Genomic DNA, 23,259 nt, shown 5'->3' with positions numbered 1-23,259 from the left:
CCTGGACGAGAAGCCTCTTCCACTGAAGTCACACCATTTGCGAACTTCCTACTCCATTCGTAAACTTGCTGCTGTAACAAACATGCATCACCGTACTGAACCTTCATTCGTCGATGAATTTCAATAGGTTTCACACCTTCACTACGCAAAAACCGAATAACAGATTGCTGTTCTTCCCTGGCGCAAGTCACAAGTGGGGCGGTCATCTTTACACTGATACTGCGACGGTATATGTGCATCTGCACTATGCTGCCACCTACAGGCCATTCTGCAAACTGTTTGTAGCACGTTTACCAACTTACAGGGTAACGGCGCGAAACTTCGATTTGTTATTACAAATTTAAGGTTTTTATTTCACTCGCCCTCGTAGATAGCGCTCACAGATGATTGTTACCTTATAAAAACCCCGTTAGCAGATGTGCTACTGCACATTTTATTGTGTACTGTGCTCTTGACGGAACAATCATCTGTGAGCGCTATTTGTAACGACATGGCCTTTGCACAAGGTGCTTCTTGATTTTAAATGTTTTATTTATGACAAATCTTTACGTTATGTGCTACGTTCTATCTACTTCACAACTTGGCGTGAGGTTAAATTCAAAATGATCAAATTTTGTAACATAAATTTTTAGAAACCTGAAGATGACAGCGAAGCCTGCCGAAACCGCTTGTTTGTAAATAATGAAATATTTATGCGACCGTCGCTTTAGAAAGTTTTTGTAGCTTCACAACTACCTTCACAGCTTGTTCGGCATCACGCTGCGTTCGTTGCCCGCCTTGCTCACCAGCGCTGTCCTCACCTTGATGACGAGCAGGTGGCACCTGGAGAGCAGGTGGCGCGTGGTGCGCCGCTCTCGAAGCTCGCCCTCGTGCTGCTTCACATACGCCTTGGCCTGCTTGACCAGCCGCAGTTTGCGCCGCATGCCCCACGGCTGCTGCTTCACGCTGCTCAGCACCTCCTTGTGCAGCCGCAGCCGCTCCACGATCTGCTCCTGCGTGATGCACTCGTCCACCGAGATGGCCGTCCTGTCGGGTGAGAAATGCAGGCGAACCATGTACTTTTGTAGGCACGTATCCAGTGTGGAGTTCAGGGAGCAGCCTCACTATCTTACACTACTGGCCATTAAAATTGCTACACCAAGAAGAAATGCAGATGATAAACGGGTATTCATTGGACAAATATATTATACTAGAATTGACATGTGATTACATTTTCACGCAATTAGGGTGCATAGATCCTGAGAAATCAGTACCCAGAACAACCATATCTGGCCGTAATAACGGCATTGATACGCATGCGCATTGAGTCAAGCAGGGCTTGGATGGCGTGTACAGGTACAGCTGCCGATGCAGCTTCAACACGATACCACAGTTCATCAAGAGTAGTGACTGGCGTATTGTGGCGAGCCAGTTGCTCTACCACCATTGAACAGACGTTGTCAATTGGTGAGAGATCTGGAGAATGTGCTGGCCAGGGCAGCAGTCGAACATTTTCTGTGTAAAGAACGGCCCGTACAGGACCTGCAACATGCGGTCGTGCATTATCCTGCTGAAATGTAGCGTTTCGCAGGGATCGAATGAAGGGTAGAGCCACGGGTCGTAGCACATCTGAAATGTATCGTCCACTCGTCAAAGTGCCGTCAATGCGAACAAGAGGTCACCGAGACGTGTAACCAATGGCATCCCATACCATCACGGCGGGTGATACGCCAGTATGCCAATGACGAATACACGCTTCCAATGTGCGTTCACCGCGATGTCGCCAAACACGAAAGCGACGGTCATGATGCTGTAAGCAGAACCTGGATTCATCCGAAAAAATGACGTTTTGCCATTCGTGCACCCAGGTTCGTCATTGAGTACACCATCTCAGGCGCTCCTGTGTGTGATGCAGCGTTCAAAACTGGTTCAAATGGTACTGAGCATTATGCGACTTAACTTCTGAGGTCATCAGTCGCCTAGAACTTAGAACTAATTAAACCTAACTAACCTAAGGACGTTACATACATCCATGCCCGAGGCAGGATTCGAACCTGTGACCGTAGCAGTCACGCGGTTCCGGACTGAAGTGCCTAGAACCGCACGGCCACCGCGGCCGGCTGACGCAGCGTCAAGGGTAACCGCAGCCATGGTCTTCGAGCTGATAGTCCATGCTGCTGCATACGTCATCGAACTGTTCGTGCAGATGGTTGTTGTCTTGTAAACTTCCCCATCTGTTGACTCAGGGATCGAGACGTGACTGCACGACGCGTTACAGCCATACGGATAAGATGCCTGTCATCTCGACTGCTAGTGATACGAGGCCGTTGGGATCCAGCACGGCCTCCTGAACCCACCGATTCCATATTCTGCTAACAGTCATTGGAGCTCGATCAACGCGAGCAGCAATGTCGCGATACGATGAACCGTAATCGCCAAAGGCTACAATCCGACCTTTATGAAAGTCGGAAACGTGATGGTACGCATTTCTCCTCCTTACACGAGGCATTACAACAACGTTTCACCAGGCAACACCGGTCAACTGCTGTTTGTGTATGAGAAATCGGTTGGAAACTTTCCTCATGTCAGCTCGTTGCAGGTTTCGCCACCGGCGCCAACCTTGTGTGAATGCTCTGAAAAGCTAATCATTTGCTTATCACAGCATCTTCTTCCTGTCGGTTAAATTTCGCGTCTGTAGCACGTCATCTTCGTGCTGTAGCAATTTTAATGGCCAGTAGTGTAGTTTCTGGCCCCTGCTCGCCCACTATACGAAGGACATTCAATAAGTAATTCAAAAATTTTTTTTCCGAAAACAGATTGGTTTTATTCAGGACGCCAATACACCTTTTTATTCCCCACTCTTTTGGATACAAAGCCCTATTTTTGGACATATCTCCGTTCAATGTGACGCCCTAATGCCACCTTACTTGGAGGGCCTATATGCTCACATTGTGCCACTCCTTCTTATGATGATGCTTTTCCTCTGAATCTTTCAATCTCTTAATCTTTTGTCTCCTCCATTTCGCGCTTCACAATTCTTCGAATGTGTGTCAAATCGTATGGGACTCAACTGCTAAGGTCATCAGTCCCTAAGCTTACACACTACTTAACCTAAATTATCCTAATGACAAACGCAACACCCATGCCCGAGGGAGGACTCGAAATTGCGCCGGGACCAGCCGCACAGTCCATGAATTCGCTGTAGCACCATGTTTCAAAACCTCGGAAGTCCTTCTTCCCCCAGCTACTTTAACTAGTAACTACGTTATCTATCCACCTGGCGTCTCGTTATCAACGTCAAAGACAGTTATCACAGAGCTGTTGTTCATTTGCTACATATTAGCTTAATGAACATAGTTATCTGTGTTGTGTCTCATTTAAAAGGCAATAAATTCGCACGATACTAAAATATTTAATACAAGCGAGTTACTAGTGTTCTGGCTTTGAATGAAACCGTACATATTTTTTGAGAGCGCGACTTCTAGATGTACGAGCGTTATTTTCGGAACAAGTGATTATGTCTTACGCAACCGGCCGGAGTGGCCGAGCGGTTCTAGTCGCTGTAGTCTGGAACTGAGCGGCCGCGACGGTCGCAGGTTCGAATCCTGCCCCGGGCATGGATGTGTGTGATGTTCTTAGGTTCGTTAGATTTAAGTAGTTCTAAGTTCTAGGGGACTGATGACCACAGCCGTTAAGTCCCATAGTGCTCAGAGCCATTTGAACCATTTGTCTTACACAAATATTTAATAAAAGGGCAAGTTTTATGTATATACTAGCTGAGTACCCGACGTTGCCCGGACATATGTTTATGCCAATGTCTTACCACAGAGAAAAGGATCAGATGTACAGATCCTCTGTCTATCTGCTCTTCCCCTCCCCCCTTTCCTTAATCTGTCCATCTGTTCCTCCTTCCTCTATCCATTTGCTGCTTCCCTCTGTCCATCTTCTTCTCCTCCCTCTCTCTCCACCTCCTCTTCCCCCTCTCCCAGTCCGTCTCGTCCTGCCCCTCTAGCTGTTAATCATCTCCTCCGTCTGTCCAACTGATCCTCTTCCCTTTCTCTCCTCCTCCCCCTTTCTCTACCCATTTACCACTCTCCATTTCCTCCCCACCTCTTTGCCCACCTTTTGTTCACCACTCTCTTTGTCTATCTCCTCTTCTTCCATTTCTCCTCCCATTTCTTCCTTTCTTCTCTCTGTCCATCTTCTCCACCCCCATTCTCTATTAGAGTTATCACCGCCAACCCAACTGATTTTTGTTACCCCCACAGTATTTCTTTCCAGATCGCAAGTAATATAACACATTTGGCTGAATTCATTCAAGAGATTTAGGATGAGCTTTTTACTCGTGGCTTTGCCTGTTTACCATATGTCTAATATATTTCACATTTATTTAACATATTTCACAAATAATTTTACTCCATATATCTCTACCGAATTTCTTCCTGTAGTTTCATTTTCATGCAGCTCCATGTTTCTGACTTCGTATTTTCTGGACTGTGTGTCATAAAATGATATAATTTTGCAGATACATCCAGTGGTCTACGTGAGTACTTTCTGCGAAAGGTATCGTGAATAGAATTAGTAGTAAAGAAGTAATAAATTAAAAATCCATGCAAGATGCGGCATTTTTTCACGCAGCTCAGTATTTGACGTCATACCTCCTGAACTGTATGTCGTACAGTGATATCTTTTTCTAAGTACATTTAGCGGCATAAGTGGATACTGTCTGCCAAATGTGTTGCCTGTAGAATTAATAGCAAAGAAGTGATAAATTTAAACGACATGCGTGATAAGGCAGTTTTTCACACCTCTCACTGATTATGGCGTCATGTCGCCAGCAAAATATGTCGCACAGTGATATAGTTTTGCAAATACAGTCAGTGGTACATCGGGATACTGTCTGCAAAATGTGCTGCTACTGCAGCGAGTAGCAAAGAAGTAATAAATTAAAACGTTATGGCACATGCGGCACCGCTGCAACATGAACAGCGGAAATATAGCAACGGTAAACTTTTTTCCTTTCATCGTATTGTGGGGATAGTCAGCAAGAAAAAGGATTGAATTATGTGTAAAGTTTGTAGCAAGTCACTAAATGCTCTCATTCTTAAATACTGGATGACATAAGTATGGATATTCGCTCGTTGTGGTATAATCTGATTTTACACACCCATCCGCAACCCTTTGATGGGTAGGTGGTTCTTACCCTGACAGCTATTCTCTCCAGACAGTAAGTGACATGTGCATCAAGTTTGATTGAAATCGGTCCTATGCTTTAGGAGGAGATCTGGAAAGAACATATTTAAATCACATGCATCCATTTTTATAACATACCTGTGTGTGTGTGTGTGTGTGTGATTGTAGGTTTTTCTCTTTTCAAATTGTTGTTTTAGATCCTCTATGAAGTTCTCTGGTCCGGTGGCTAAGTGGTTAAATGACGCTCTTCAGCTCTAAAGTTCTGTTATTAAAGTTCCTGTTGTATTGTATTGTAGTGTATGGAACTGGGGACCCAGAAACGACGGAGAGGCTTCGTCGCCACCGTACCACTCAGTGGTGCACAACCCCACAACAGGCTATGGAGAAAAGTGTTTACGCAGCAGTCGCCGAGGCGGAATAAGAGAACCAGCCCTCATTCGCCGAGGCAGATATACCTCCTTAAGAACCATCCACAGACTGGCCGGCAAACCGGACCTCGACACTAATCCGCCGGGCGGATTCGTGCCGGGGACCGGCACGTCTTCCCGCCCGGCAAGCAGTGCGTTAGACCGCACGGATATCCGGGAAAGTTCCTGTTACTTATCATTTCTTTTACCTCTGGCAAAGTTTGGTAATTTGAAATATGCCGAGTTACACCGAGCTTTGGAGTTTACACCTTAAATAAGCAGGATAAGCCAGTTCGAAGGTCGGATGTAACGTTATTTTCTTTTTTAAAGAGACATTTGAAATCTACCTTGTGGGTAGTGAAAGGACAGTAGATTCACAAGTGGGTTCTGTAAAGAATTTTCTTTTATGTGCCATGGTAGAAAATCAGGGAAGTCTTCTTCTTGTAACGATAGAACGCAACTTACTCACGACGTAGCTTCTGGTATTCCGTTTTTGTTCTCTATGTTAATTCTTAATAAGGTTATTCGCTTTCCTTATCTCCTTATAATTAATTGATTAATGCATTGTGGTTAGGGCCTCCCGTCGGGTAGACCGTTCGCCTGGTGCAAGTCTTTCGAGGTCACGCCACTTCAGCGACTTGCGTGTCGATGGGGACGAAATGATGAAGGTAAGGACAACACAACACCCAGTCCCAGAGCGGAGAAAATATCCGACCCAGCCGGGAATGGTTGGTTCAAATGGCTCTGAGCACTATGCGACTTAACTTCTGAGGTCATCAGTCACCTAGAACTAATTGAACCTAACTAACCTAAGGACATCACATACATCAATGCCCGAGGCAGAATTCGAACCTGCGACCGTTGCAGTCGCTCGGTTCCAGACTGTAGCGCCTAGAACCGCACGGCCACTCCGGCCCGCCAAGCCGGGAATCGAACCCGGGCCGTTAGGTATGACACTCCGTCGCGCTGACCACTGAGCTACCAGGGTCGGACATGTCCTTGTAATAAAAGTAACTTTAGTTGTGTTCTAATAATTTTCAGAGGTCAAATGCGAGGAGCTGGAGGGGGAGTGTTGTACGATGAAACGACCGAACACAATTTGTGTTCTCTCGTTAATTCTTCTTTAAAGTAAGTGAGAACTCCCTGAGATTAATTTGCCGATCATTTTCATTGCATTACGTAATTTCATGCGTAAGAATTATTCTCGACCGGTAATGCATCATCGAACAATGACGTCATCCAACACACTGACTTGATACGGCTCAGCGTTAAATTATACTGATAACGACCGATCCAAAGTAACTAAATATATAGACTTCAGGTAAATTGGTTACCACCACTTGGTACCTCTAAAAAGAGACATTTCCGCCATCGTCATTGCTGCGTGCATTTTCGTCGCGATTATTGAGTTACGCGATGTTATATACTCTTCGCAATGTTTTATAATGTAGCTTAATGGGAAACTTTACTTGAAATATCTCAATTTCCGACAAAGGCACGTTCTACGAGAAATACAAGGGTATTAACATTTAGCCGTCCACACGTCTCGTACAGATTGATTTGCTTGGCGATGGGCAGCGCTAATTCGGATTACTTGACTTGTCACCGGCCGTACTTAACATTATCGAGAGATTATAAACTGCTAAGTGTTACTAATCTCATCGTTAGTTCTCTTAAGTTCTCAACCCTGTTCCCCTACTTTCATGAAATTTCGAATATATACATCCGTGATTAAACACAAAATCTGTTTATTTCAAATATTTGTTTATTTAAACTTTTTGGAAAAATAATCAGTTACGAATTGGACTTTGAAAAGCCGGTCGGCATTATCCGGTTTATTGTTGTTGTCGAAAAAGTGTAAAAATGATATTTGTCTGTATCGGTTGCGGGACATCATTTTCCGAAATACTAGTGAGTTTATCAAGGGATTCGTTGCCCAATAATTGTCGATCCTTGCTTTTTTTACAGTTCCCATAAGGATAGCAAGCCCAAACCGTTTTCTAAGATCGGGACCCGTAACGTCGACAAATTTGGCATTTTTTTTAAATCCAGTTTTCTTCTATTGCAATTTTGACTGTAGTACTTGTTGGTTTTGTCGCTAATATATTCAAATAGAACGTTTCCAAAATTCGACGACATCCTCGACGCTCTGTGTGTCTTTTTGAAGTATGTTTGGAACTGGAGATCCCTCAAATTTATTATTGGTACTCAATAAATCAAAGTCTGACCACTGCGCACTGTCTTCTTCGTCTGATTCATTGAATCAGTTGGCAACCGTAGCGTTCGCCGAATTCTTCTTGGACGTATTTCACTATCCTCCGTCGATTCTGCTTCACTTTCATTTTTTCGATGTCCAATGTCTTCTTCCCAACTGGCCAAGTCGTCTGGAACGTCAAAGACGTCCGCGCATTCATCGTAAATAATCGTATCGTCTGCCATGATCATAGGGCACAAGTATTTGTAAAAAGAAAAGCTTGTTGACGTGTGTATCTTATTGTTACCTAAACAAAGCACCAACAGAATGCAAAAGATTACTAAAGTGCTGTCGCCGGCCACTGCGCGATACTATGCTCACATCACTATGGTGTCGCTGGCCACAGGGCGATACCATGCACACGACACCATTGTGGTGTCGCCGGCCGTTGACCGCTATTTCACGCACGACACCACTGTGGTGTCGCCGGACGGCAGAGTGTTAAGACTGTGCCCAGGAGAGCAATGTACGACGTAAATGAACTTTCGAGATATTCACAGCTTTAAAAAAAAATGGTTCAAATGGCTTTGAGCACTATGAGCACTATGAGACTCAACATCTGAGGTCATCAGTCCCCTAGAACTTAGAACTACTTGAACCTAACTAACCTAAGGACGTCACACACATCCATGCCCGAGGCAGGATTCGAACCTGCGACCGTAGCGGTCACGCGGTTCTAGACTGAAGCGCCTAGAACCGCTTGGCCACACCGGCCGGCTATTGACAGGTTTATTTTACAAGCAGGATTAACCAACATGGTTGTGACACAACTGCATGTTACAGTAACGAAAAGAGATTTTGGTTATCACTTGCAGACCTCTGGTCCTGCAATGATACGTATAAGTTGAGAGTATGCATTACGAGATGACTAACTTCCATTCCCCTGTTTCCACTACACAGTGATGAGACGAAACACAACTTATATGTGGAAATACTTTATTCCGTATTACTTTACAAGTGCACAAGGTGATACTTGGTAATACTTTACAAGGTGCCAGCTAGCTGTGACCCTTGGCTGATCTAGACATACGTTCGCTGCCGTGCCTCCAGGCTACCTGAGGCATCTGCTCGGCGGTACAGGTCGTACAGGATACGGTGGCTGATGTGCAGTGACCAGTTTTCGTCCAAAGTGCTGGGCGAATTCATTCTTTTGCTGAGAAGGAGAGGCCGACAAGCGTTTTCCACCTTTCGGCTGGTCAGCGATAACAGAATCGACGCACACGCCCTGCTGTCTTTCTCAAACGATTTTACAGAAAATATTCATTAAAAAAAAAAAGTTCTATTTTGCTTTACTTGTAGTTTTATATGTCAGGTGCATTATGATATGCCCATAATTTCGTTAATGAACATAGTTATTGGGATATTTACGTGGAAGAAAGACACTGCAAGAAGTTTGCAATGGAAAATAGGGGTCGCTATGATTTTGTGTCTGGTACATATTACATAATGTGTTGCTGCATATGAAATTTAGCTAACATATTGAATTCTTCTTTAGACTTGGTTGGAGGTGAGTATCTGTCACCAATCTCGAGAAAATTGATCTGACATGGCGCACTCATTTTCGATCGAGCAGCGATACAGCCGGAGTGAAATATTCATAACATTCCTCTTATTTCATAAACGGTTTGAGATATCGAAATGACCGAGCAAGGTGGCGCAGTGGTTAGCACACTGGACTCGCATTGTGGAGGACGACGGTTCAACCCCGCGTCCGGCCATCCTGATTTAGATTTTCCGTGATTTCCCTAAATCGCTTCAGGCAAATGCCGGGATGGTTCCTTTGAAAGGGCACGGCCAACTTCCTTCCCCATCCTTCCCTAATCTGATGAGACCGATGACCTCGCAGTTTGGTCTCTTCCCCCGAAACCAACCCAACCCAATATCGAAATGAGATGTAGGCAAATGTGATAGCAAACGAAGAGTATTTTTCCATATCGTTATTATGCAGAACTTCATTACCTACCGTATTATTCCACTAACTACAGACTTTTCCGATGAAAGAATGTAATTTTTGAGAGCCATCGATAGCAGGTGAAACGAGAAATGCTGAGGCTTTTGGAACAACATAAGTGAAGTCATTACACGTTTATTCTGTACCGAGAATGTGCTTTTTCATAAGATGCTGACCTTACTTTTCCTCAGGTCCTCACTTAATAAACTTAATAAACCACTGTTCCTGAATTCTCTCGCAACTGCGTCTGCGTAACATGTTAGTGAGATGAGATTGTGTAAATTTCGCTGAATTTTGATAAAAGGAGCAAATTTCAACATGGCAACAAGAGAAATGTATAGATTTTACTCAAAATTCCCCATTCGCGACTCTTCTCTGAAAGTTAACAAACCGGGCGAAAATAAATCGCTGCATTTTCGGCGGAATTATTTTTAGACAATAACGAAAGAAGAGGTGACAGATCTTTCTGAATGGTCACCATGCAAGTGTGGGCGGGGTCGGGTCCCGCTTAATACTTACCAATAATGTGAATGTAGGTTTCGGTTGCCGCGTGGGATTAGACGTGCGGTCTAAGGCGCTGCAGTCATGGACTGTGCGGCTGGTCCTGGCGGAGGTTCGAGCCCTCCCTCGGGCATGGCTGTGTGTGTTTGTCCTTAGGATAATTGAGGTTAAGTAGTGTGCAAGCTTAGGGACTGATGACCTTAGCAATTAAGTCCCATAAGATTTCACACACAATAAAATAAGTTTGAGTTTAGAAAGGCCCTTCCCCTCATACAAAAAGTTACAGTATTTTCCGACAGGGTGCGGATTGTACTGGGCACTCTACCCTGTCCATTTTGCAAAATGCCATTAGATGGCACTCGGAATGGCAAGTGAGTTACGGAGCTCAGCAGTTTGTATAAACTGAGGACGCAAGTGAAATCTGGAGATGGGTGTTGAAACACGTCTAACTGCCATCTGTGGCCCACATATCGGTTGCACTGGTTATTTATTAGTGTGCAATAAAGAAGGCGAGAATACGGTGTCTCCGTGAGGCTGTGGAAGCTGAGCGACACGGTAAAGCTCTACGCCGGTGGAGCCTTACAAAGAACACGGAAGCGGCCGCCGGAGCGTCCTTTGGTGACGGCGAGCAGGGGTGACGGCAGCAGTTACCGCCAACCCCCCACCCGCTTCCGACAGCCGCACGGCGGCGGCATTCATTTCGCGTAACGAACCGCGCCGGCCGCGACCGCCGCGACGTCACATTTAGCGCTCCGCTGGAGCGCGCGCCGCTCTCGGCGGAAAAGCGACGCCGTTTGCGTCTCCATGGCAGCCACGAGACGCAGCCGTTTTATGGCGCCGCACGGCTTTTACTGCCCCCCGAGGCAGGTAGCGGGGCTTTCTGCCGGCTGTCACATCGACTCGGTGTCTGCCTGCTTCCTGGTATCACTTCAGTCTAGAGGTAATGTGGAAGGCGTGGCTTTGAGTGCTCTATTCTACTAGACGGAAACCATTGTGCCGATTCGGACTGACGCGACGTCTCAGGTAAAACGCGTATGTTGCTGTTGTTTTAGGCCACAGTTCGAAGGTAGGCCTGATATATCTGTAACAGATCTTTACGCAAATTTATACAATGTACACTCCTGGAAATGGAAAAAAGAACACATTGACACCGGTGTGTCAGACCCACCATACTTGCTCCGGACACTGCGAGAGGGCTGTACAAGCAATGATCACACGCACGGCACAGCGGACACACCAGGAACCGCGGTGTTGGCCGTCGAATGGCGCTAGCTGCGCAGCATTTGTGCGCCGCCGCCGTCAGTGTCAGCCAGTTTGCCGTGGCATACGGAGCTCCATCGCAGTCTTTAACACTGGTAGCATGCCGCGACAGCGTGGACGTGAACCGTATGTGCAGTTGACGGACTTTGAGCGAGGGCGTATAGTGGGCATGCGGGAGGCCGGGTGGACGTACCGCCGAATTGCTCAACACGTGGGGCGTGAGGTCTCCACAGTACATTGATGTTGTCGCCAGTGGTCGGCGGAAGGTGCACGTGCCCGTCGACCTGGGACCGGACCGCAGCGACGCACGGATGCACGCCAAGACCGTAGGATCCTACGCAGTGCCGTAGGGGACCGCACCGCCACTTCCCAGCAAATTAGGGACACTGTTGCTCCTGGGGTATTGGCGAGGACCATTCACAACCGTCTCCATGAAGCTGGGCTACGGTCCCGCACACCGTTAGGCCGTCTTCCGCTCACGCTCCAACATCGTGCAGCCCGCCTCCAGTGGTGTCGCGACAGGCGTGAATGGAGGGACGAATGGAGACGTGTCGTCTTCAGCGATGAGAGTCGCTTCTGCCTTGGTGCCAATGATGGTCGTATGCGTGTTTGGCGCCGTGCAGGTGAGCGCCGCAATCAGGACTGCATACGACTGAGGCACACAGGGCCAACACCCAGCATCATGGTGTGGGGAGCGATCTCCTACACTGGCCGTACACCACTGGTGATCGTCGAGGGGACACTGAATAGTGCACGGTACATCCAAACCGTCATCGAACCCATCGTTCTACCATTCCTAGACCGGCAAGGGAACATGCTGTTCCAACAGGTCAGTGCACGTCCGCATGTATCCCGTGCCACCCAACGTGCTCTAGAAGGTGTAAGTCAACTACCCTAGCCAGCAAGATCTCCGGATCTGTCCCCCATTGAGCATGTTTGGGACTGGATGAAGCGTCGTCTCACGCGGTCTGCACGTCCAGCACGAACGCTGGTCCAACTGAGGCGCCAGGTGGAAATGGCATGGCAAGCCGTTCCACAGGACTACATCCAGCATCTCTACGATCGTCTCCATGGGAGAATAGCAGCCTGCATTGCTGCGAAAGGTGGATATACACTGTACTAGTGCCGACATTGTGCATGCTCTGTTGCCTGTGTCTATGTGCCTGTGGTTCTGTCAGTGTGATCATGTGATGTATCTGACCCCAGGAATGTGTCAATAAAGTTTCCCCTTCCTGGGACAATGAATTCACGGTGTTCTTCTTTCAATTTCCAGGAGTGTAGTTGCACGTCCTTGGGAAATGCAGGGTGTCCATTAAGTCTGACTCATTATCAACAGTTTTCTGCTGTATTAGGAGGTTTTGCGTCTCCTTTCAGTGCTGCCTTCTTAATGACGGTGTATTTGCGGGCTTTCAAATAACTTCGCACCCTCAGACTCAGGGATGCATATTTTAAGTTTTGGCTGGTTTCGTTGTATAGAGGCTGCGATACGTAGTTGCCGCGTTACAGGCCAAATACTGCTGAGTCAACAGTATACGATAAGAATACACACATGAATCGAATGGTCGAAGGTTCCTACCACTCGGAAATTGCCGTAACAAAGACGTTTATAATTGAAAGTTTACAATTAAATGAAATCCGCAGGTACTATTTTAACGACTTTAAATGATGAGTACGATAGTAGAAGTCCTTTTGAGGATGCGGTATATTTCTGCAAAACACTTATTGGTGTCGATGGTGCAGCAATTAAATAAAATATAAGCTGAATAACAGGGAAACAATAGATTCCTACTTCATTTAATTAGCTTTGAGCAACAACACAGTTCGCGAGATGTTCACTTCTAAACGCATACTACGTCTGCATTGCAGAAGCCACGGAAATCTCACAAGTGCACAAGTTGGCACTACGAAATATTTCTACCTCCCGCGGCCACGCGCAAACTGCTCCACTGTCCAATCCGCGTCCGTCGCGCCGTCGCGTCCCGGACTTCCATGTTCTGTGCCGTACCGTCAAGAACTACCTCGTGTCCCCTCAGGAAACCGTGCTCTCCTCCCACTTCCATCCAGTCTCCCCGTTCAGGAGCGCTGTGATTGGCTAGAGCGCTCCCGCCATATCTTCAAGCGAACGCACATTCACGAACATAATGAAACACTATCTAAATACTGGATTTACATTTAAATATTCAAACAAATTTCGGGCTTGCTGCCGGTCATCGTTCAATACTTCGCACGATATTTCAACTAGGCACCTGCCAGTCATCTTCAGGTGAGCCGTCGCAGACTGGCGAAAACGTCATCCGTTCCGCAATATATAGCGTACTGTAACTATTCTACGCATGCGTCGAAAACTTGATAGATGACCCAAGCTGCCCGCCGGCGGCGCCCTCACTGGTGGAATAGCAGAACTCAGTCGCCCTCTGCGTTGCTGTTTGCCACGACCGTCGACGCACTCTGTCGTCTTCGATTTGAGCAAATCGTGGAGATGATGGGATCCCATGCACTGTCCAGCTAGTAGCCGCTGTCACGATTTAACAGATTTTCCGTCAGTCGTATTTCTACGGATTCTTTAATAATGGAGTCCCAGAAAGACGTTGCTGTGGACAAAACCATTGTTTTCTCATACTACATTGAATGTCCAGTAGAAATACAATGTTCAGCAGTAGCAGACTTGCTTGACTGCAAAAGGCGGGTGTAACGTTGATGTTCAGTGCAGCGTTCTTTCACGGTGCGTGTGGTTTGACCTATGTCAGCCATACCACATTGGCACGGTATCTTGTAAATTCCGGCCTTTCGTAGTAACAGATTGTCGTTAACTGATCCCACAAGGTCCGCAATCTTCGATGGTATGCGGGAAAACACTTTTACCTGAAATTTTCGGAGGATTCTTGCTATTTTGAACGAAGTGTTGCCAACGAAAGAAAGAAAAGCTAAAGATTGTTCCGGCGTGTTCTCCTCTTTATTCACTTCCTGCTTCTTAGTTTTAACTGTTAGTGTCCTGTTAATCCGCCGGATGGAATACCCATTTTCGCTGAGTACTGTCTTTAGACGGGCGAGTTCTTGAGCTAAGCTATCTAGATCTGAGACAATATCAGCTCTATGAACAAGTGATTTAAGCAAACTCATGGTTTGCGATGGGTGATGGCAACTCGACGCTTGCAGGTACAAATCAGTATCAGTGGGTTTCCGGTAAACTGAATGCCCTAGAGAACAATCATTCTTCCCAGTTGAAATATCGTGCGAAGTATTTAACGACGACCGGCTGCAAGCCCGAAATTTGTTTGAACAGTCAATTCGCCGGGAAAATTTTAAAATTTACATTTAAATAATTTGAAATTAAATAAATATTCCTACGGCTGGACCATAAACACGCTCTAACACACATTATTGGATACATAAACAAGTTAAATAAACATTTATCAAAGAAATAGAACAAAAGGTAGGCCAGTAGCCTAGTGTCTCTGTGCTTTCTAAAACATAGTAAATATTTAACCAATTTCTTCATGAATAGTATATATCGGAATAAACAAAGACATAAATGAATAAATATATTTATAAGCATGCTGCTACCGTTTCTTTGTGTAACTGTGGAGTACTTATGGCCTGACGCGGTCGATAGTAATCGGCCACTTTGACCTCCGATAACTCATGTACTATTCAAGTTACATGGCTGTAATTCATACCAACTTAGGTTTACACTAATAGCTTTCTAAAGACGCGTAGATCGACGAAATCGGATGAACCGTCTAGATTTTGGAAATTCGTTGCTGGATGTTACTTGTGTAATTTATCGTCATATACTAAACTTTAAACTAATAAAGATATTGAAAATCTGATTACACCATCAGAATTGTCGTGCAGATAATAATTATGTACACACGTTTATTTTTGAGGTATCATGATCCATCTGGCTACTATTAATTTCTATACGACCTGTGAAATGCCTGCCATTAAGATTTCAGAAAGTCCACCATCTTTGGTACTCCCGGCGTGTCTTCTTCACTGTCACAAAGCACCGTCCTCGTCTCAGCGGAATTCCCAGCCACGCGGCTGGACCATGCGCTGGGGCTACCCCTCTCGTCCGGGTAATGTTCGCCTCCACGTGTTTGTGCCGGGCCCCGGCTATGACGAGCGTCCAGTGCGGCCACGCCAACTCTGAATATTTCAGGACACCACAATTCGCCCGTCACCTCACAATGTGCTGCCGTCGATCACTTCATTCATGACCTGAAACCTCTTCGTCTCTCGCCTCCTCTTTCCTTCAACATGCCCTTCTAAGGGTGCTTCTATAGGCCTTCAATCCAGCTTCCTTCTTTCGGTTTTATTACACCCTTACTCTTCTCAGTAGCTCTTCATTTTTCACTCTATCTATCCACTGTATTCTTTCATACTCCGTCTTATCCACATTTCAAAAGCCTCCAGCCCTGCTCTAAGTTTCTTCCTCAGTAAACACGTTTCAGTACCATACAAAAGCATACTCCATACAAAAGATTTTATTAGTCTTTTTCTTAAATCTTCGCCCATATTGCTGCAGAAAATTCTCCTTTTCTTTCAAAATGCCTCTTTCTCCATTGCCATCCTGGTTTTAATTTCTATGCGGCTCTTCCAGTCCGTTTGTATCCGGCTTCCGACATACTTAAATCATTGCACATATTCTAATACTTGCCCATTTTATTTGCTCCCAATGCTTTACTTTCATGTTATTTGTATTTACTTCATTCCATAAATCTTCCCTTTAGCTTTAATGGCATCGTCTGTATCATGTAATTCTTTTTGACCCGTTGCTATAAAGAACATGTCGACTGAAAACCTCAGACACAATATTCTTCTTCCTCCAGTTTTTACCTCCTTGTTATCTAGTGGACGTTAGTAAATCACATTTTTAAGTACAGATTGAAAAATATAGGAAACAGCCTTGTCTCATTCGTTTTCCTAGTTACATCGAGTTGCTGCTTTCTCCTCTCACTTTCGTAGATGCTTTTTGATTAAAGCACAATGATTCTACAAGTCGTTTGGTTTTCCAGCCTACTCTCTTTTCCCTCATTATACGTGGTTGCAATCTCATCTCAAACCCCATTATCTAAAGCCTTTTTCAAGTCTATAAAACACATATACAGGGTGTACATAAAGTCCGGGAACACTTTCAATTATTTATTGCACAAGAACCAAACATTTTACAGATATCATACTTATGTCATTTTGAAGAGAAACCCTGAAAGTTTTTTTTTTCATGTATACCGCTATAGCGTAATTTGGTAATTTGCCGATAGTCAGTTCTAGTCGCAAACATGCCGAGTTCAGGTGCGAGAGCACTTCGCCCAGATCACTGTCACTGGGTATTCCTACCTGGGCATGTTGCAGCAATAGCTGATGCCCCAAATGCAATCGGACTCTCCGTTCATCTTTCAACAGGATGGGGCTCCATCCCATTTTCATCGTGAAGTTCATGGGTACCTGAACACGGAACTGCCGCATTGATGGATCGGCCGTGCTGCAGAAGGGGACAGCTGTTTCATAAAATGGCCTCCCCGATCACCAGATCTCACTCCGTGTGACTTTTTTCTGTGGGGCCACATTAAAGATCTGGTGTATGTACCGCCTCTACCACGTGATGTAACAGAGCTCCGGGGGGAGAATACGGGAAGCGACTGCCACAGTCCACGATGCCATACTGGGACGGGTATGGCAAGAATTCGATTATCGTATTGAAGTCTGCCGGGTCACTCGTGGTTCGCATATCGAATGTTTTTAAAAAACACTTTCAGAGTTTCTCATCAAAATTCAGTATTTATGACATCTGTACAATGTTCAGTTCTTGTGCAATAAATAATTGAAAGTGTTCGCGGACTTTATGTACACCCTGTATAAATTTTTTCCCTTTCCAGTAACCACTCTTCCAAAAATCGTCCCATTTCATTAAACCTCACCCCCAATATTCTCAAGAGTCCTGTTGCATCTCCTGTGCCTGCGTTCAGTCGAAAAGCAAATTCTTCCTCACCCTGATTCTCTTTCATTACCTTTTCTAGTCTTTTATTAATGATTCTTCCACAACGACGCTTTATCTCAAAACCTGGCAGAAAATCCAAAGAGATTCTGGTCGTATGCAAGGTATGTTAGCGGCAAGAAACAGTCAATGCTTTCCCTGAGTGATAGCAATGGGAATACTATCGACGACAGCGCTTCGAAAACAGAGTTGCTAAACACAGACTTTCGAAATCCTTTCACCCTAAATTGAACTAAATACCTACGAATTACAATTACGAGCAATTTAAGTTCGAAAGAACACATAGAAAATGTTCTGGAAAGGCAAACCAAAGACTGCGTTTTACTGGCGGAACATTTAGAAAATGTAACAGAGCTACTAAAGAGACTGCCAACACTACGCTTGTCGGTACTCTTTTGGAGTACTGCGCGGTGTGGGATCCTTACCAGATAGCATTAACTGAGTACATCGAGAGAATTCAAAGAAGCGCAGCAAGTTTTGTATTATCGCGAGACAGGGGAGAGAGTGTGATGAGACACCATTAAAACAAAGTCGTTTTTCGTTGCGGCGGAACCTTCTCATGAAATTTCAATCACCAACTTTCTTCTCCGAATGTGAAAATATTTTGTTGACGTCGACCTAGAGAGGCAGAAACGATCATCATAATAAAATTTCGATGAAGCCTCTGCCAGGCGCTTAAGTGTGTAGATCTTTAGCATAATTTTCGCTGCATCTGATATGAGGCTAATTGTTCTGTGTTCACCGCATTTCTTGCTTCCTCATTTCTTTTGGTATTGGGATCATTACTGTTGTCAGCAAGTCCTCTGGCCATTCACCACAAGTTCAACTATTATTTTAGAAAAATAAAAATCTGGAAACTATTACGGGCAGAGCATCGTGGTTTGTTGTAAAACATTTAGAAGCTCTCAATTTTTTTTTCTGTTGCGCAAGAATTTCAGTGTGTGCCTCACTCGTCGCTCGCACAAAACCGAGGCGATAGAAGAGTACTGCCAGTGTACGAGTCAGTATTACAGTATCACTAACAAACACTACCACAGCTGTCATGGTGCCTTCGACTACCACCACAGGTCCCGTGAAAGCACAGGTGTATGTTCCACATAGTGTAATGCCGCCCTCACCGGCCTCCGTCCTTAGATGGTGGGTGCTGCAAGCAGCCGTTCGCCTGTTCGACGGCGGCCCCGTCCACGACCATCGACCTGGTGTAACAAGAAACGTGACTCATCCGATCAGGTAAAGCGTTTCCACTGAACAACAATCCAGTCTTGATAATCCAGTGTCCACTGCAGTTTCGGTGTTTATTACAAAAACTGGACAAGTCCAAAATTACAAACGGTACGCTTCTGCGGCATTTCCACACTCAATAAAATTTTTCTGGGTTTGTGACCACATTGTCAATATGTAAAACTACCGTCGTGTCGGTCACTGCTGCAAGAGACCTTCTTCAGGGTGTCTTTGTTTAAACAAGATACCCTGAAGAAGATCACTTGCAGCAGTGACCGAAACGTCGGCAGTTTTTTATTGACCAAGTCCACAATTGTCATTTTTCAGGAATCAAAAAGTACTTCTCACCATTTAAAATGAACCTCGAAAAGCAACCAAACGATGACCAAAGCATGTTAAATAGGAGCATTTTTCTCACTAATATTCGGTTTTATGTATACTGTTTATAGTGAATTCTTAAGAAGAATTTTTTTAGGCTTATCGATATTTGTAGAAAAGTAAGAAGAAAAGATCTAATATTTTTCACTGGACTAATTTATTGTGTTTTCAAAATACTGTCTCGAATTATGTACCAATGAACACAAGACATTATTTTCTTTACAATGAACTAAAAATAGAGTTTTAGTTGTACCTGGATTTCCAATTATTAGTTATTTTTCATCCTCCCAACCATCACTGCTATCATTATCATCAACATCAATTTCCACATCCTCTTCGTTATAATATTCGTCTGAGGTATCATAAAGGGGGTATTTGTAGAAGGTGTTGTTATCTTCTTTCAGTTACTGCATTAAATTACAAACATTTCTGGCTTTAGCTTGCTGAATATCTGGGTTCTTGTCGTACAACTAATGTAGATCCAAAATAGTATATTTTGTAGTAGGCCTTCTCTTAACAATGATATGCCTTCTCCCAAGGCCAAACTAAGGGTTTCGCAATGAGACAAAAATACTATCATCCATTTCGTTGTGAATCATTCGCACTTGTTACAGTTTGAGTGCAGCTTTAGAAGTTTTCGAATAGAATGGCTCAGTAGCACGTTTATCTATACGAAATCATGAAGTTTCATTATTTTCAGCTGGAATGGAAGAGGTAATGTGCGGACTCCAGCTATTTTCCTAACGCAAGTTTCAGGATTTTCTACAGTCTTTGTCATACGCCTCTTATACCATATGGAACGGGAGTGTTGATCATTTGGTAAATAACTGTGTCCTCGCTCTGGAAACAAACACGTCATTCTTTGGGAGACCTTCAATAGGTGCACTTGACTGTACAAGAACTGAATCATAATCTTTTTTTCTGTTCTGCCTAGGACACCAATCACTAAGCAGAAAAAGTTCATCTCTTTGATTTTATAATGGAATGTTATCTAAGTAGTTCAAAATCATGAATGTGACCTCATTAGGACCTTTCCTTCCTTCATGTTCAAGATATAGCGGCAAACTGAAACTGAGTCATCTGCCAGACTGTGAATCCCAAGAACATTGTATTATAATTGCCTTTCATGGTAAATGGCGTTTGAGTGCAAGTCTATTAGGGGCAAGCTTTGCATATAATTGAATGAAATACAGTTTTTCAGCCTTTCTTTTGATTTTGGGATATAGTTTGGTTTCATATTTACAAAAGCTTCTGATCTTTTCAAGTAGGATGTCTTTTACGCTACTAACGGACTCTTCTCAAAATCTCTTTCCTCAGCTTCTATTTTGCTGTTCAGTGAATCACATGTAGTACATGTATCAGACCTTGGATGTCCAAAAATGTGTGTTAAAAGTTTCGTATACTGTCCAGTAGCTTTCATAAGGAAGACTGATTTGGTACTTGTGTAAAAGTTGAAGATACATATCACTTACGGTCAAATATTCTGGCAGGTATTTTCGATTTGAGTTATCACGCAGAGAGTCGTGTGACTGTCTTACTTTAAGGTACTTTACATGGCAGTCAGTCAACTGGGCAGACGGTTCTGGTATCTTTTTTGGTATGTTGTTATGGGGACCTCTCCTACCTTTTGGAGACTGGCAATACGTTGCAATACTATTCTGGACCCTGTACAGTCGACGCTTGAATAAAATAATTTTGAGTATTGGGGCACGTCACTATAACTACTAAAGCAATTAAAGTGCCGACGTTTCGATCGACTTGCTGCGGTTCTCGTCAGGGCGCCCTGTAGAGGACCACAGAAAGTCGGTCGAAACGTCGGCACTTTAGCTGTTTTAGTAGTTACAGTGACGCAGCCTAATACCCAAAATTATTTTATTCAAAATGCCAACGGCCGTGTAAACCTACGAACATTCATAAGTCTGTGCTTGGTTTTCCATGAAAGCTAAGGAATGCTACTTTACAAACTGGTATATCCCTACCATCAGTTCTCAATTTGTAGGAAAATGCAGCCTAGGACTGTTCCTCTGAATGTCGTGCTTAGTCGTCAGTCCAAAAAGATGAGGACAGGAAGCCTACGCATACTGGACTTGTAGAAATAACAAGGACGAGTATGCTTCTTTGTAGAAGAGCAAGATTTTTAAATGGAATGTCTCTGAATCTGTGTGGCTTTTGCCTAAACAATTCCACTAGGAAATACTGTAGACGTGGTGACAGACATAGCAAGGTGGTATTAGCACAAAAAGTTCGCTTTTGGACTAGATAGGATTTTGTAATAAATCCCTCAGTTTTAATTGAGCATGTCGTTGCGTCAACGTCAGGTTTGTCTGCTGCAGAGTCCCATGCTCAACAATGTCGCTGAACGATGTGCCCCGATAGTATTGTCTATACCAACATTGTATTCTGTCGTCAGATCTGCCACAGATCGCAGCCTATCTTCTTTCCAGAGCGGTCAAATTTCCGACGTCGACGTTCTGCTATGAGGCATGGGCATCCAACAATGCCTTATCGCCCACTTGTTTTACACTATCTTTCAACCACTTTCCACAGATGTTCACGACATCGTATACGAACAGTGGACAAGCTTCATCGTTTCAGAATGGTCATTCACTGGTTCCTAGTTATGAAACTCTGTCCTTTGCCACAGTCTCTTACGTCAGTGGAATTCCGCATTTTCAGCGCATACCGTTTGTCTGTGCTCCGATTGTATACTTTCCTTACCGCGACACGTGTTCACAATGTCACCAGCGGAGATTCAGTCTCTCAGTGGACAGTGGTCACAACCTTCTGATTCATCAGGGTATCCAGAAACAGAAATTTGCGTTAATAGTGCTACACGACATGTTGCTGAGAACATTAGTTGGAGAGCTAGTAGAGGGAAAGAATTTAACTAGACAGAAAATAGGAGCAACATTGTGAATTACCTCTTAAAAAACAACTACATTTTTACTCTCACGAAGTAAAGAGTGCTATCGACTGGTGATGTGAAATTAATTCCATATTTTTAGATTTTCAGAAGGCTTTTGACATCCTCTCTCACGAGCGAATATTAATAAAATTGCGTGCTTGTGCAGTATCGTCTCAGCTAAGAGACGGGATTCGTGAGTGCCCGGCTGAAAGGTCCAGTTCGTAGTAACTGACGGAAAGTCATCGAGTAAAACGGAAATATTTTTTGGCGTTCCCCAAGGAAGTGCCACAGGCCTTCCTGATCTGCACAAACGACATGGGAGACAATCCCAGGAGCTATTGTATACAGATGATGACGTCATTTACCGTCTTGTCAAGTCCCCAGATGATCAAAACCAATCGCAAAATGATATAGACCAAATATCTGTATGGTGCGAAAAGTGGCAATTGACTCTAAATAACGAAAAATGTGAAGTCATCCACATGAGTACTAAAACGCTAAAGCTCGGTTACCATAAATCACACAAATCTAAAGGCTGTAAATTCAGCTAAATACTAACGGATTACAGTTACGAATAACTGAAATTGGAACGATCAGATACATAAAAAAATTAAGGACTGCGATTTATTAGCAGAACTCTTAGAAAATGTAACAGGTCTACTAAAGAGACTGCTTACACTACGTCTGTCCATCCTCTTTTGGAATATCGGACGGGGCTGATTGACATCGAAGTAGTTCAAAGGGCAGCTCGTTTTGTACTATCGCGAAGTAGGGGAGAGAGTGCCACTGGCATTATCCGTGAAATGGGGAGTTAATCATCAGGCAAAGGCGTTTTTTATGCGGCTGATCTTCTCGTGAAAATTCAGTCACCATTTTTCTCCTCCGATTGCGAAAATACTGTGTTGATGCCAGTCTACATAATGAGGAAGGATCATCACAATAAGAGAAATCACAACTCCCACAGAAAGATTTTAATGCTTGTTATTTCGATACGCCGTTCGGGTGTGGAACGTTAGAGATATAGCTTGAACGTGGTTCGCTGAACCCTCTGCTAGGCACTTAATTGTGAACCACAGAATAAGATTGTAGATGTAGGTGTAGGTATCTGCCAGACGAGACGTCCATCGGACTCCCGACAATGTAGAAGACAGCAGGACGCCTTTCTGTCCAGATACTGGGAAGTAAGAGTTGGCGGCTGTCGAGATATCTGTA

General features: G+C 44.4%; 1 protein-coding gene across 1 annotated transcript in view; it reads right to left on the bottom strand.

The window, feature by feature from the left end:
• The window catches only part of LOC124613450 (transmembrane channel-like protein), a 173,439-nt gene that overhangs the window by 98,004 nt on the left and 52,176 nt on the right, over window positions 1–23,259 (bottom strand). Inside the window, 2 exon segments of the mRNA XM_047142153.1 lie at window positions 801–1,026; window positions 2,869–2,891. Coding sequence (XP_046998109.1) covers window positions 801–1,026; window positions 2,869–2,891 — 249 coding nt within the window.

The sequence above is a fragment of the Schistocerca americana genome, chromosome 4, assembly GCF_021461395.2.
Source record: "Schistocerca americana isolate TAMUIC-IGC-003095 chromosome 4, iqSchAmer2.1, whole genome shotgun sequence".
In the NCBI taxonomy this organism is placed as follows: domain Eukaryota; kingdom Metazoa; phylum Arthropoda; class Insecta; order Orthoptera; family Acrididae; genus Schistocerca; species Schistocerca americana.
This window is presented reverse-complemented; position numbering and strand designations above follow the sequence as displayed.